Here is a 13,187-nt window from a genome sequence, read left to right as displayed (position 1 = left end):
TGTCTCCTCAATTACACTGCCGGCTCAAAGTGCAGAAGTACCCATAGCAAGAAACAATCCCTGCTGCAAGTCTAAACAGAACTGGTATCCCCATTTTACACAGCAGGACTAAGAGACTAACCCAAGGTCATACAGGAAGCCTGAGACAGAATCAGGGCTTGAACGTACAGTGCCAGACGCCAGTGCCTTAACCACACCACCACCTTCCCCACAAAAAGAGCTGTGGTGCCTAGTGGCACCACATGAGGAGGATGGAGCTCTGTACAGTATTTCCCACTTGGACCTTTCACTATAATGGCAGGTTCTGGGGAGAGACCATGCACAGCTATTAAGGCAGTGTTGTTCCACCTCCCTTTGAAGACAATGGGGATGTTAGCAGGCCCATAGTAGCTGATTTGAAGGTACATTTTTTGGTATACAGATTACTTGCTATGGGACAGATTTCTTCTGTTTCTTAAAGGATGAGGGAGGGGGAACAAGAACCTTTCCAATTATAGGGCCTTGTGTAAAGGCCAGGAAGAATTCCACTTATTGTGCATAAGGGCTATGAAGACTGTGCCATCCCTGAAGATGAAATTGGAGTAGGGAGGGGTAGGAGTAGGGGTAGGGGTAGGGGGTGGGGCTAAGGCTCTGTCCCTGTACACAGATCCTGGTTAGAGCTGCTCAGAAATTGGAATTTTTGTTTCATGGTAAATTCCAAAACTTCAGTTTTTTCCCCCAAATCAAATTGAAAAACCAAACTTTCTCATGGAACAAAAATTCCCCCAAAATTTTCGATTTGGAAAAAGGTTAAAAAGTTTAATTTTTTAGACATTTATATTCTGTTCCGTAAGTAATTTTCCGAGTTGCTCTAACAGTGGCCAGTGCAGCTGGCTGGCTGGCTGTGCTGGGGCAGGGACCGGTGCCCCACACAGGGCCATGGCAGTCAATATGTTCTGGAGGGTTCTGGAAGGCAGTGAGTTCCCCTCCCGTGTTTGCTTGGAGGCTGTGCACTACTGTTCCCCCATGGTTATGTGGCACAAGCTGATACCTCTATTCAGCTGTCTGTAGTATTATAACTAGTCACAGTAGAGTTCCTCTCAAGTACAGGTGTTTCTGTCCAAGAACTGGTCTTACCTTTCCGGTCAGGTTTGAGGTTGCGGTTGACTGGAGGGGGCTGGATTTCGCTCAGCCGCCTGTGGCACTGGGAAATGGCTCCTCCTTTATGGACTGGGAGGGTCGTCGAGGACAATCCCATCAGGTCAAAGTGGTGCGGCCCAGGGCTCATGGGGATGTAGAGATTCTGGGAATTGTCATTCGCTTTCTCCATGTTCAGCAGGGACGAGGAGCCTGGGTTCATTGGGACATAATTGTCCTCGCAGTCAGCGCTGTGGGAGCGAGCCACTGTGGCTTGCTGGAAAGCACAGGGGAGGTCAAGGGTCAAGAAGATATTTAGTGAGGTATGGGATACGAGCAGCAGTATTCAGCGTTACTCACTGTGGCCTAGACCCCAGAGTGTAATCCCTCCCTATCACAGTGAGCAGACATTTACACTGGCGATGGGGTCAAAGCTGCCAAATTCACACGTCAGCCATTGGACCTGAACGACAAACAGTTCCCAGTTCAGGGGAGTTCTGGTGCTGATCCTCAACCTCTCTTTGCTCCCATTCAGCTGTAATTTCTGGGCTAGCCTTTACTGATAGAGAGAGGCAGAGTTACCTTTAATATTACAATTGATTTCCAGCATTGCCTAAGGGGTGCTAGGCACTTTCCAAACAGGGAAAGAGGAAATAATCCCTGCCCCACGGAGCTGACAGTTCCTGTCCTCCTTAGCGGGTGTCTTTCCCTGACCCAAGTGCTCCATAGCACCTGTCAGCTTTCTCCCAGCTCCTGGTTTTAATAATCCCCCTGTGCTAGTTTCTACTTGGGTTAAGGTGAAGCCCATCCCTTTGGTATCAGGTCTCCCCCTTTCCTTAAGGAATCTCCAATAAATGTAAACCTCCCTCTACAACATCTTCTCATCCTCGCGTTGAGACCCTGATGGTTCTCTGATTAGCTGGCCCAGGTGTGGTCCAACACCCTAATTTAGCTTCCAAGACCTCCTTCCTACACCTCCCTATGTCATTTGTACCAATATGTACCACAACCACTGGGTCCTCCCCCAGCACTCTGTGGATGTTTGTCTTCTAGATGTCCATTGAGGCCCAACTTCACAGCCAATAGAGAAGTAAACAAGGCCACCTCACCACATTTCCACCTATCAGTATTTCTAATGACCACGTCTCCAACCACAACTCTATCCAGTCTCCGGATGTGACCTAAGTACATGAGGAATTATCAGTTTCCTCTACCTTTCCTGGAAAGCAGGTCCCATACATTGGCCCCTCCACTCCACCTTAGCCACCTCCCATCATGACACTGGCTCCTTCACAGGGATAGTTGGGACAGCCTGCTGTGAGGTGGACTGGCGTTACAGTGTCCCTATAATGTCCTGCAAATAACTCTGCCTCTCAATTCCTCCAGCTCAGGAACTCTGGCTTTTCAAGATGCTGTAGTAGGCTCTGAGTATCACAAGCAACTTGAGCTGGGAGGATGGTTTGAATTCCCAGATCTGGACCCCTTCTTGTGGCCTCAGAGCATGATTGCAGAAGCTTTGCAAATTCAGAAAGGAGTTTTTTAATTTCCACTGTGAATTTTGCACACAGCTCTGATAATGATCTTTATCAAAACATCTCACTGAGTTCCAAGTTCAGGGTGGGGATTAAAGATGGGATGGTGGAATCCATCCAGATAAACTCACGCAAATGTCAGACTGAACTGAACCTTCTTGGAGGTTAGAAAATACTTCGAAAATACTTCAGCTAACTGTTTTTCATGCATCTCTGCATGTCCTGGCTCCAGCCATGACAGAAATGCAGCGCAAGAGGCTGGTTTAATGGTATTTCCAGTTCAAAAGGAAGCAGGAAATATCAGAATTCTCATGATAGAGTCTGTGCTGGCAACATTTCCAGCCCAGCTCTGCAGAACCATAGATTCAGATTTATAGATTATATTTCCAGAAAAGACCATTAAATCATCTAGTCTGACCCCCTGTATATCACAGGCCCTTACATTTCACCCAGTTACCCCTGCATAACTTGTGTTTGGCTAAAGCATGTCTTCCATTAAAGCATCCCATGTTGACCTGAAGACATCAAGAGATGGAGAATTCATCACTTCCCTTCGTAGTTTAGTCCAATGGTTAAAACGCAGGATGTTTCAACAAGCATCTGATGCTTCTCTGAGCTGAAGCGTCAGTCAGATACGGTTTGTGTAAGCATCCAAATCAAATCTCAGTTCTGAATGGTGTGAGCTTATCTAGCTACTAGTAAACAACTGTTAAGGTGGTCATCACCAGGGTTGAACCAGAGACTTCCAGGGCTCCAGCATGAACTGAAGGACGAAGGCTTCAATTCTGCTTTCACTGAAGTCAAAGCAAAACTTCCCTTGAGTCAATGGAGCCAGCTCAAGCCCTAGGTCCCCAAGCTGGTAGCTGTAGCAGATTCACAGTGACATTTTCAGTAAGGCACGAAATTCTATACTTGCCATGGAAGGCATGACCGTGCATGTATGTTGTATGGACGCCATTTTGTAGAACAAAATGGCATCCTCCATGCGCATTCAGGGGCCGGTCGGAATTGTACCACAGGCAAAGCCAGTCCTGGGGCATGGAATGTGTGTGTCGCATACATGGATGGCAGACTCACTTCCTCTGTGGCTGAGAGGGACACAGGACACACACTGATGAGTGGGTGATAGTAGCATCAACTTACCAGATATGAGTTGAACCCATCATTCACAGACTCTGCTGACTGAACTGTGCTGCTGCCACCATGCTGGGGGTATTCGTAAGTCTCACAGGAAGAAGCTGAAACACAAATCATGGATTCACAATACACACGGCGCCTGCTTGTGACTCCTCTAGTTCTAATAGTGCCCCTGACACATGTAGCCCTCAACAGCTCACCTTTAGCTATGGCTGGTTATTGCTATACAGAAAATGATGTGTGTTTAGGTTAGCAGAGCATGGGTAGCTGGGCAAGGAGTTTGGAAACTGTGCAAGACTTCTCTCTTTTTTTTCTATCCCGTCTCAAACAGCTCGGTCTAAGTACTCCACAGCCGTTTTATTCATTTATCCTCACTGATGGTAGTGAGGGCGGTAGCAGCATTTGGCTGCAGCTGACCTAGCTCAGTCTGGAATGGGTGTCCTGGAGGGAAAGGCCTCACCTTACATTAACTATTCTCCTCGGCCAGTTAGTTCCTTGCAGCTTCACAATAAACATTTTAAAAGTCCATGGTCATGTGTGTGTCCAGCTGGAGAAGGCCTGACTCTGATTTTCAGAGGTGCTGAAGAACCGCAGCTCCAGTCAAAGTCAACAGGAGCTGGAGCTGTTCTGGAGTGCTGAAAATCAGGCCTGGAGGGCACTGAAAATTACCTTTAGTTGTCTCAGGTTGGGCGGCCAAACTTCGAGGCCTCCAAAATCAGTGGCAACTTTTGAAAACTTTGGCCATAAATTGAATTAAAAGTCAAATGTACCGGCAGGAGCTGCAAAAACAATGGGCCTGAACGGCGGCATTTTGATCTAGATCTGAACTTCCTCAAAGTTTGGGGGTGACTGAATCTGGGGTTTCGGTTCAGCCCTTTATACAGACAAGAACCAACTGCAGAATCTGGACATACCCAAAAATTCAGGGGTGTTCATATATGCCACAAGCCCAACCTCTTAATATGTAGCACCAGCTCCTCGGTTGGAATAAACCAGTGCAGCTCCATTGATTTCGGTTGAACTATGCTGATTTACACAGGCTGGGCATCTGGCCCCACCTCTCTTTAATGGAGTCAGCATCTTTGGCTGTACTGTCCAACTTGATATCTGGGGAAAAGACGCCTTGCCCCACCCCCACCCCCATTTAAATGTAACACTTACCTCGATGTAGTCTGCTGTTCTCCACGGCTGGTAACGTGTTCCTCCTGGGAATGGTAGCCGCCACAGAGACCATACCTATGCTTTCACCATTCGGAGGGCGCTGCTGGGGGCTTCCCCACCGTGACTCCATCTGCCCTGGTTTAGGGGGCCGGGGTGGGGGAGCAGCGGGTGAATCACTGGAGGCCACGGCCAGCGTGTTGTGGTTCTTGTCCAGCGTGAATGTCCTTGGGATCTGGTATACAGAGAGAGGGGTGACGGGAATGTCATAGGAGTCCGTGGAGAGCTCCCCAAACTCCTTGCACAGGGTGTTGTTGGGAGTCTTAAAGGTATAGACCTCCTCATTATCCGTGTCAGAGCCCGTGAGGCTGGCTTTGGTGTGAGCGTAAGAGCCAAAGCTCCGCGGGAGGTCGTAGGCGCTGTCCCTGAGCTCCGAATTGTGCCTGCTGGGCTTCGGCAAGCTGTAGAATCCATGGACTTGCCCACCGACCCCGTTCACACAGTGTCCGTTGCCCTGGGAGAGCTTCTGAACCGCCGTGTCGCTCCTCATGAAGAACGAGGACCGTGTGGCTTGGGAGAAACTGGCGCTCCTAGGAAAGAGGAAAGGGTGTGGCTTAGATCTCCGAGGCAGTGTGGCCAATGGTTACAGTAGGGGTCTGGGAGTCAGGAGAGCCACTGACTTGCTGGGTGACCCTGGTCAAGTCACGTGCGACACTCCCTGTGCCTCCCCAGCCTGTACAAGTGAATAAAGACACCTGCCTCATTTGGCTCCACCACAGAGCGAAATCCCCTGAGGGGAAACCTGGGGGCAGCAACAGGAGGGGAGGAGGAAGGGAATTCAGAGGCACAGAGCTTTCATGGTTAACCTGGGATCTGAGGTGTAGGGGGCCAGCCCTCTGCTGTGTACTAGGTTGGGCAAACTCCACCTCCCTGATGGTACAAGTCAGAGCCCTTCCCTGTGGAAGGAATGACTTGGTTGTGACAGAATGCACTCCTGTGTTCACACCCTTTTGTTATCATTTTTGTACAAAGAATGCCTTGTGAGGTACCATTGGAAAACTCATAATTTGCGGGTCAGTATTGTCCTGATAAAATATGTGTGGCAACATTGTATGTGAAGTTATAAGATTTCCCTGTGTGATGTTATTAACCTATGTTCCAAACCCCACAACCCCACCCAAACAGAAGTTGGCAAACAGGTCTGTCCGAAAACAAAGGAAAGTATGCTTTGCTTCATTTGCATTTAAGCAGTAAACAGAGTCATCAAACAGGGAGGGAAAACAAAGGAAGTTCAAACAGGTGAAAAAAAAAAAGCTAGCAGGGAACATCCTTCCACATAGACTCTGTGTCTGCTGGGTCTCAGCTGGAAATGTTTTTCAAGAGGGGGACTGAACCTATAAAAAGGGACAGGGCACCTCCCTCCTCCAAGCACCTGTCTCTCTCTCTCTGTCCCTGTCCAGCGCATTCACCGCACCTGAAGAGACAAAGGAAGCAGCGGTTGGACTCTGGGAGAAGGGGTCCTGACGTAAAGAGTTTGGTCAGTAAGCCTGCTGAAATCATGTGGTGAGAAAACTTTGCTTTGAATCGAATATAGTTTCTTAAGTTAGGCATCAGGAGGCGTTTTATCTTTATTTTTCTGGTAACCATTTCTGATTTTTATGCCTCATTACTTGTACTCCCTTAAAATTTCTCTCTTTGTAGTTGATAAACTTGTTGTATTGTTTTATCTACTCCAGTGTGTTTAAGTTGAAGTATCTGGGTCACTCCATTTGGGGTAGCAAGCTGTGTTCCCTGGAAGGTACACGCCTGTGCGGCCCCACAGGGGCCCATCAAGGGCTGCACACCAGCAGTGCTGGCATGCAGGATGTGTAGGGTGGGTGGGGGCAGTGGGGTGAGGTGGGGGTGGTGGTGATGGGGGTTTGGAGGAGCTTGGGGCATGCAGGGCTACGGGGGGGGGGGAGGGGAGATGCTTTTCTCCTGGCCCCTGCCCCAATTCTGCGGCGGGGACGGGAGAGACACATCTCTACCAGCCCGAGTCCGTGGCTGCAGCGGGGACCGGAGAGACATCTCTCTCCCAACTCTGGGGCTGGAGGAGTCCTCTCTCTCCCTGCTGCAACCCCGGAGCTGGGGGAGCCTTGGGAGTCAAGAGACTTTGGCTCTTTCCCCAGCTCTGCCATTAAGTTTCTGTGTGACCTTGGGAAGTCACCTCACCCCACACTGTGCCTCAGTTTCCCCCTTTTCCACATGGGAATAATGATATTGACCTTCCTCTGTAAAACACTTTGAGATTTATAAATGAAAAGCACTAAATATGGTTGGCTTTTAGATTTGTGTTTTAAAAGGTAATGACCAAAACTAGGACTCATGGAAATATTTTTGTGACTGTTTTGTCGGATTTCCAATGACAACAATTCCCTGTTGTGGATTTAAACCTCCCCTAGCAGTGTTTGCAAAGCTTTTTGTGGGCAGGAGGACAGGTGGTTTTTCTAGGGGGCTGATGCTGCAAAGTATTACTCATGTAGCTGTTACGCATGTGAGTGGCCTCATGGAAAGAAGTGGGAGAAGTTCATGTGAAGTGAAAGTTTGTTTGTAAAGTGCTGTGTAAATTTACAGAGCTGTGTGTGTTAATAACTGAGACATTGGAACATTGTATGTGTGCATGAGAATCTGAAGACGAACTTGACTGTGCTACTTTAATTGTCCAAGATGATCCAGTGTAAAAATATAAACAACATGAAGATTGAATAGTCGATAGGACTTTTAAAGTGTTTTGTATTGTTAATAAAAGAGGATGGTAGCAAGGGGAATTTGCATGTTTTTAAAAATTATTTTGAGCCTTAATGTCCTGATTTAAAAAGAAACATTTACTTTGATTTCTAATATTGCGGTATTATATTTTACATTCAGATGAGACCTTTACAGATGAAGCCTTGTCTGAACATCAAATATCTCAAGCATTTTGCATAAGAGGAAAAGATTCTTCCTAACCAAAATTCCCCTTCTCTTTCCAAACTACTGCACAGTGCTCTCTGTGCTGTTGGCCTAGCTGGCTGCTGACTTTCCTCCCCAGAGGTGGCTGCATTTCAGTGGTGCATTTATATGTCTAGTTCAGGGGTCGGCAACCTTTCAGCAGTGGTGTGCCGAGTCTTCATTTATTCGCTCTGATTTAAGGTTTTGCGTGCCAGTCATACATTTTAACATTTTTAGGTCTCTTTCTAAAAGTTTATAATATATAACTAAACTATTGTTGTATGTAAAGTAAATAAGGTTTTTAAAATGTTTAAGAAGCTTCATTTAAAATTAAATTAAAATGCAGAGCCCCCCGGACGGTGGCCAGGACCCGGGCAGCGTGAATGCCACTGAAAATCAGCTCGTGTGCCGCCTTCAGCACCCGTGCCATAGGTTGTCTACCCCTGGTCTAGTTTGTGAAGCATGAACTGATCCTTGTGGAAGGAGGCATAGGAATGAACAGATAGGTACTGCAGACGTCACCTGAAGACAGACCTTCCCTAAGACCCAGCTAGGTGCTAGCAGTAGGACGTTGTGAGCTCTTGGTGGGATAAGGGCTGCCATGAAAGTACAGCGGTGATGGCGCACATCCGCATATTACCTCCATATTGATTCTGCACATAACAAAATTCATTCTGCACATGGACGGAAAAAAATAGAGGGAACATTGGTAGCAAGTTGTGTACGTATTATTCCCTTAAAGGAATAATGGACCTAATATATTTGCACTGTCCAGGATTGGGCTGGGCAGTTCACGGCATACATTTCTGGGGGAAGATCAGGGGCTGGGGGTGTGTTGGGGTCACTCTGCAGCATAACCCAGGCTGGTAGGAGTCAAGGTGTGGCTGGCTGGCTGCAGCACACACACACACACATCACTGGGCGTGACTTGCATGCTGGAGGCTGTTTGTGAGCAGTCCAGGCTGGAGGCTACAGCAGCAAGCCATGGCAAAGGGCACCCCAGGTTAGAGGGCAGGGGTGACTCATTAGCCTGGATTGTACCCTGGTATGTCACAGTGGTTCAATACCATTGTTTGGTAGCTGGTAGTGCCCCTGCATCCTGTCACAGAAGCACTGGCCCATTTTCCTGCTCCTCTTTAATAATGTAACATTGGCCTGGCCTGGCTCGGCTCGGGCCCTGGTTCCGGCTGAGCGGCGCCGGCCGGCAGCCGAGCACCGCCAGTCCCAGCGGCTCCGGCTCCGGCCCCAGCGGCTCCAGCCCAGATCCAAGCCCCACGACCCCTCCCTATTTTCCCGGACATGCCCGGCTTTTTGGAATTTCCTCCTGGACGGGGATTTGAGGACCAAAAAGCCAGACATGTCCGGGAAAATCCAGACGTACGGTAACCCTACCACTGGCTCTGATGGGAGGTTGGGTGCCTGGAGCAGCTCCACAACTGGGCCTTAGCTCAACTAGATCAGCCCCTTAATTCAATTAGCGACTGTTCCAGAAGGGCAACTTTTGCATCTTTCCTTAAAATACTCTTCAGCCTGCAAACAGTCTCTGCCGTCTTCTCATCATCTGTTGTCCTCCCTCACCTATACTTGCTTTTGTTTATTTTGTATCACTTAGATTGGAAGCTCTTGAAAGCAAGATGCCTTTAGCTGGGCTTGCAAAGCACTGTGTAAATCTGCAGTGCTATAGACGTGGGTGTTCAAAATAATACCAACACACAAGCAAATGTAGTGGGCATAGAGGACTCCTTGGTTGTTGCTGTGCTGTGTTGCTCCGCATGCTATGGTCATGCTGAATATCAGGTAGCCCTCCAACCCTCCCGCTCCTTGGATTTCAGTGGAGTTACCGCAGTTTACATCCTCTGAAACTCTGGCCCAATTCTGTATAACTTGGTGACAGGACAAACAAGGGTGTGCAAGCAATACATAACAAATATCTGCAGGGTGCAAGCCCCAAAGAAGGAGAGGATTTATTTAGGGTGATCCAAGAGGGTGCAACTAGAAGAAAAGGGATGAAATTTGGCAAAGGCAAATATAGGCTGGATACAGGGAAACAGAACCTGCCTGAACTCTAGGATGCGGATGATCTACAAAGAGAATGGCGGGAAGCCCCATCACCTGGGACATTCCATACTGGAGACAGAACAGCTGATCCATACATCCAGGTGTTTGTGGGGTTGTAATTGGGTGCTGTGGGCTTGAGCTGCTCCTGTCATTTCCATACACTATCAGTTTAAGCTGCACGGGCATCAGCACTAGAGCTAGACAAAACTTTCACAACATCACCCCAAACCAGGGGGAAAGCGGATAGCACCACCTATAGGTAAGACTGCCCTAAGCTTTCTACTATAAAACCCTATTTTCAGTTGCTTATAACTTCGCCAAACCTCAATGGCTGCTGAAGCAGAACTGAGAGCTGGGAGATGGACTCTCCTGTGCTTTCAGCACTCGCCTGTGTGGGCACCCTTAATTTATTTACCCCTTCACATAACCCAAGAACCAGGGGTCATCCAATGAAATTAATAGGCAGCAGGTTTAAAACAAAAAAAAAAGGAAGTATTACTTTACACAACACAGTCAACCCATGGAACTCCTTGCCAGGGGATGTTGTGAAGGCCAAAAGTATAACTGGGTTCAAAAAAGAATTAGATAAGTTCACGGAGGACAGGTCCATCAATAGCTATTAGCCTAGATGGTCAGGGATGCAACTTCATGCTCTGGGTGTCCTAAGTCTCCAACTGCCAGAAGCTGGGTGTGGAAGCCAGGGGATGGATCACTCAATAATTGCCCTGTTCTGTTCATTCCTCCTGAAGCACCTGGCACTGGCCACTGTCAGAAGACAGGATCCTGGGCTAGATGGACCGTTCTTATGTAATCCTGGCATTTCCTAACTTTTCTGTGCTTGACTTTGCAACCTTAACCTTCTTTGAACAGTTTCTGTCTGCCTGTGATTCTATCTGTTACTTTCCTGTTATTTATACACATCATACAGCCTTGTGTTGCATCAGTAACAGAGATATTAGGAGGAAATAATATTCAGTGGCATAAGTACAATGGTTCAAGTGGTACAGTTGCACCAGGGCCCATGAGGTTATGGGGGCCTATCCAGATAGAGCGACACTCCAGCACTTCAACCGGGTGCACAGAGTCACAATGCTGCTCACTCAAATTTTGCCCTGCCATCCCTCCATTGGAGAGAGGGGAGGCCAGGCCGAATCTGAGTGGCACTGTGATTGCGTGCATGGGTGCTCAGGTTTGGTCCAGCTGCCTCTCCACCATGGCCAGGAGTGTGGCCTGGCCAAATCTGAGCGAGTTGCATTGCAACTTGGCACATGGAATCGCAGCACCACTCATCACTCCAATTTGGCTTTTGCCATGTCAGAGTAGGGCAGACAATTGGCATTTGCTGAACTGATGGATGGCTGGGATTGGGTCAAGCTGGCCTAGCCCATGTCGGAAGCAGGCGAGTGCACAAGGGAGGGCAAGCAGGAGCACCCCCCCCAATAATCGATGGGGGCACAGAACTCATCCAGCCCTGGGACTGCAGCGGGAAGAGTGAGCTCCTCGGCCCTGGGGTTGTGGCAGGAGCTGACAGCCCCTCTAGCCCCAGGGCCACGGTGGGGAGAGAGAGCTCCTCCAGCCCCGGGGCCGTGGCGGGAGCTGACAGCAGGTGCCCCTCCAAAAGCAGACAGGTTTAAATTCCTGCACATGCCTCTGGTCGGGAGCAGAGCACTGAGCTGGGGGATGAGAGGTGCTGGTGTGACCCAGAAGATCCTGGGGGTGGTGGGTGAGGGGCTGGAGGGGAGTTGGTGGGCTATGGGGTGAGTGGGGAGTGTGGGGGAGCTGCAGGGTGAGGGGTTGGGGTGAGTGGGGTATGTTGGGGGCAGTTCGGTGAGTTGTGGGCATTGTAGGGGAAATGGGGGATGTTGTGGGGTGATGGGTAGTTTGGGGACAAAGAAAATTTTAGATTTCAGAATTGGGAAATGGGCCCTTAGCCTCTTCTGGAACCAGGGTCCTGTGTGGCCTTGTTTTGCCACTGATAATAGTGTTCCAGAGAAGATTTTGCCTGCAGTAAATTACACAGGGGAGCTACAATTTGTTTCTGAGGTGTGTAACTTTTGTATACTGGGCGGGCAAAGGCCAGCGAGAAGATGGTTTTGTTTCTATTTTAAGGTCTGGGCACCTCTCCCACAATGTGTGGCGATAAAGGTGCTGCTGTTCACAGAAACCATCACAAGATGGCGCTAAGAAATAGACTCATTTGACAAAGACTGAGCATCACAAGACAATGCTGAATTGCACCAAGTGGATGCTCAGCCCCCCTGGGAAATTGGTTCCGGGTATTTTGACTCTGACAGTGACTTATGCCAGATGCCCCAGAGGAACAGCCTTGCTTTGCCTTTCATCTGAGGATCTGAAAGTACTTTGCAAAGGGTAATTTGTCAGTTCCCCCTAACGTCGCTGCCACATTGCTATTATTATCCCCATTTTACAGCTGGGTAAGACCCAGAGAGGTTACATGGGAACAGTACCAAGGAGCCCTGACACCTCACTCTGGGCTGTAACCATGCGTCAGGGAAGGAATTTTCTTCCAGACCCCTACTGGAGATCAGCTGATACCATGATCATGACGGTTGACAGTCCTTATTATTTTTATCCCAGCTAATGTACCTGCAGCTGCGTCTCTGGGCACTCAAAATATTTCTATAGAGTCCAGGTTAGAGCAGGGCAACATTTTTCGAGTGTAACTTTTTCCAGCGAAAAATACTGATTTGGTGACATGAAAATGTTTTGCGAATTCATGTGCTGAAAACGAAACACAAAACTTCTTAAAATCTGGGCAGGTTTCATTTCAACCTTTTCAAAATGAAACACTTCAATATTTTCAGTCTGAAGCAACTTTTTGTTTAGAAATTTCCTATAATTTTACTTTTAAAAACAATTCAGAACCAATTTAAAAGGCTCAAAATCAAAACAAAACATGTCGTTCAACCCAAAACAAATTTTCGTTTTACTTTTCGATTCACTGAAAATTTAAAAAATAATTGTATCCACTTCAGCCTGAAACTATTTCCCCCTCTCCTCCCTCCAATTTTTTAGACTTATCAGTGAATCGAAAAATCCATTATTTGCACAGCGCTAGACCAGGTCGCTGGTGTAAGGGATGGTCTTATTCCTATTCCAAGGACGTCTAGCCTTTGTTATCTTTCCTCCTTGTCTCAGATTCCTCTGTCACTAGGCTTGCAGAGGATGTGTGCAGAATGGTCTTTGGTCTCCAAG

The 13,187-nt window shown here is 48.1% G+C and overlaps 1 protein-coding gene across 3 annotated transcripts in view; it reads right to left on the bottom strand.

Moving 5' to 3' along the window:
- The window catches only part of GAB2 (GRB2 associated binding protein 2), a 196,624-nt gene that overhangs the window by 16,517 nt on the left and 166,920 nt on the right, over positions 1 to 13,187 (bottom strand). For 2 of the 3 annotated variants that reach the window (XM_054015774.1, XM_054015775.1), the window contains exons 4-6: positions 4,947 to 5,533; positions 3,792 to 3,886; positions 1,117 to 1,393 (exon numbers count right to left, since the gene is read on the bottom strand). In XM_054015774.1, coding sequence (XP_053871749.1) covers positions 1,117 to 1,393; positions 3,792 to 3,886; positions 4,947 to 5,533 — 959 coding nt within the window. The remainder of the gene's footprint in view (positions 1 to 1,116; positions 1,394 to 3,791; positions 3,887 to 4,946; positions 5,534 to 13,187) is intronic. The other variant, XM_054015776.1, reaches the window with a different exon arrangement.

The sequence above is a fragment of the Malaclemys terrapin genome, chromosome 1 (genome assembly GCF_027887155.1).
Source record: "Malaclemys terrapin pileata isolate rMalTer1 chromosome 1, rMalTer1.hap1, whole genome shotgun sequence".
Taxonomy (NCBI): Eukaryota; Metazoa; Chordata; order Testudines; family Emydidae; genus Malaclemys; species Malaclemys terrapin.
This window is presented reverse-complemented; position numbering and strand designations above follow the sequence as displayed.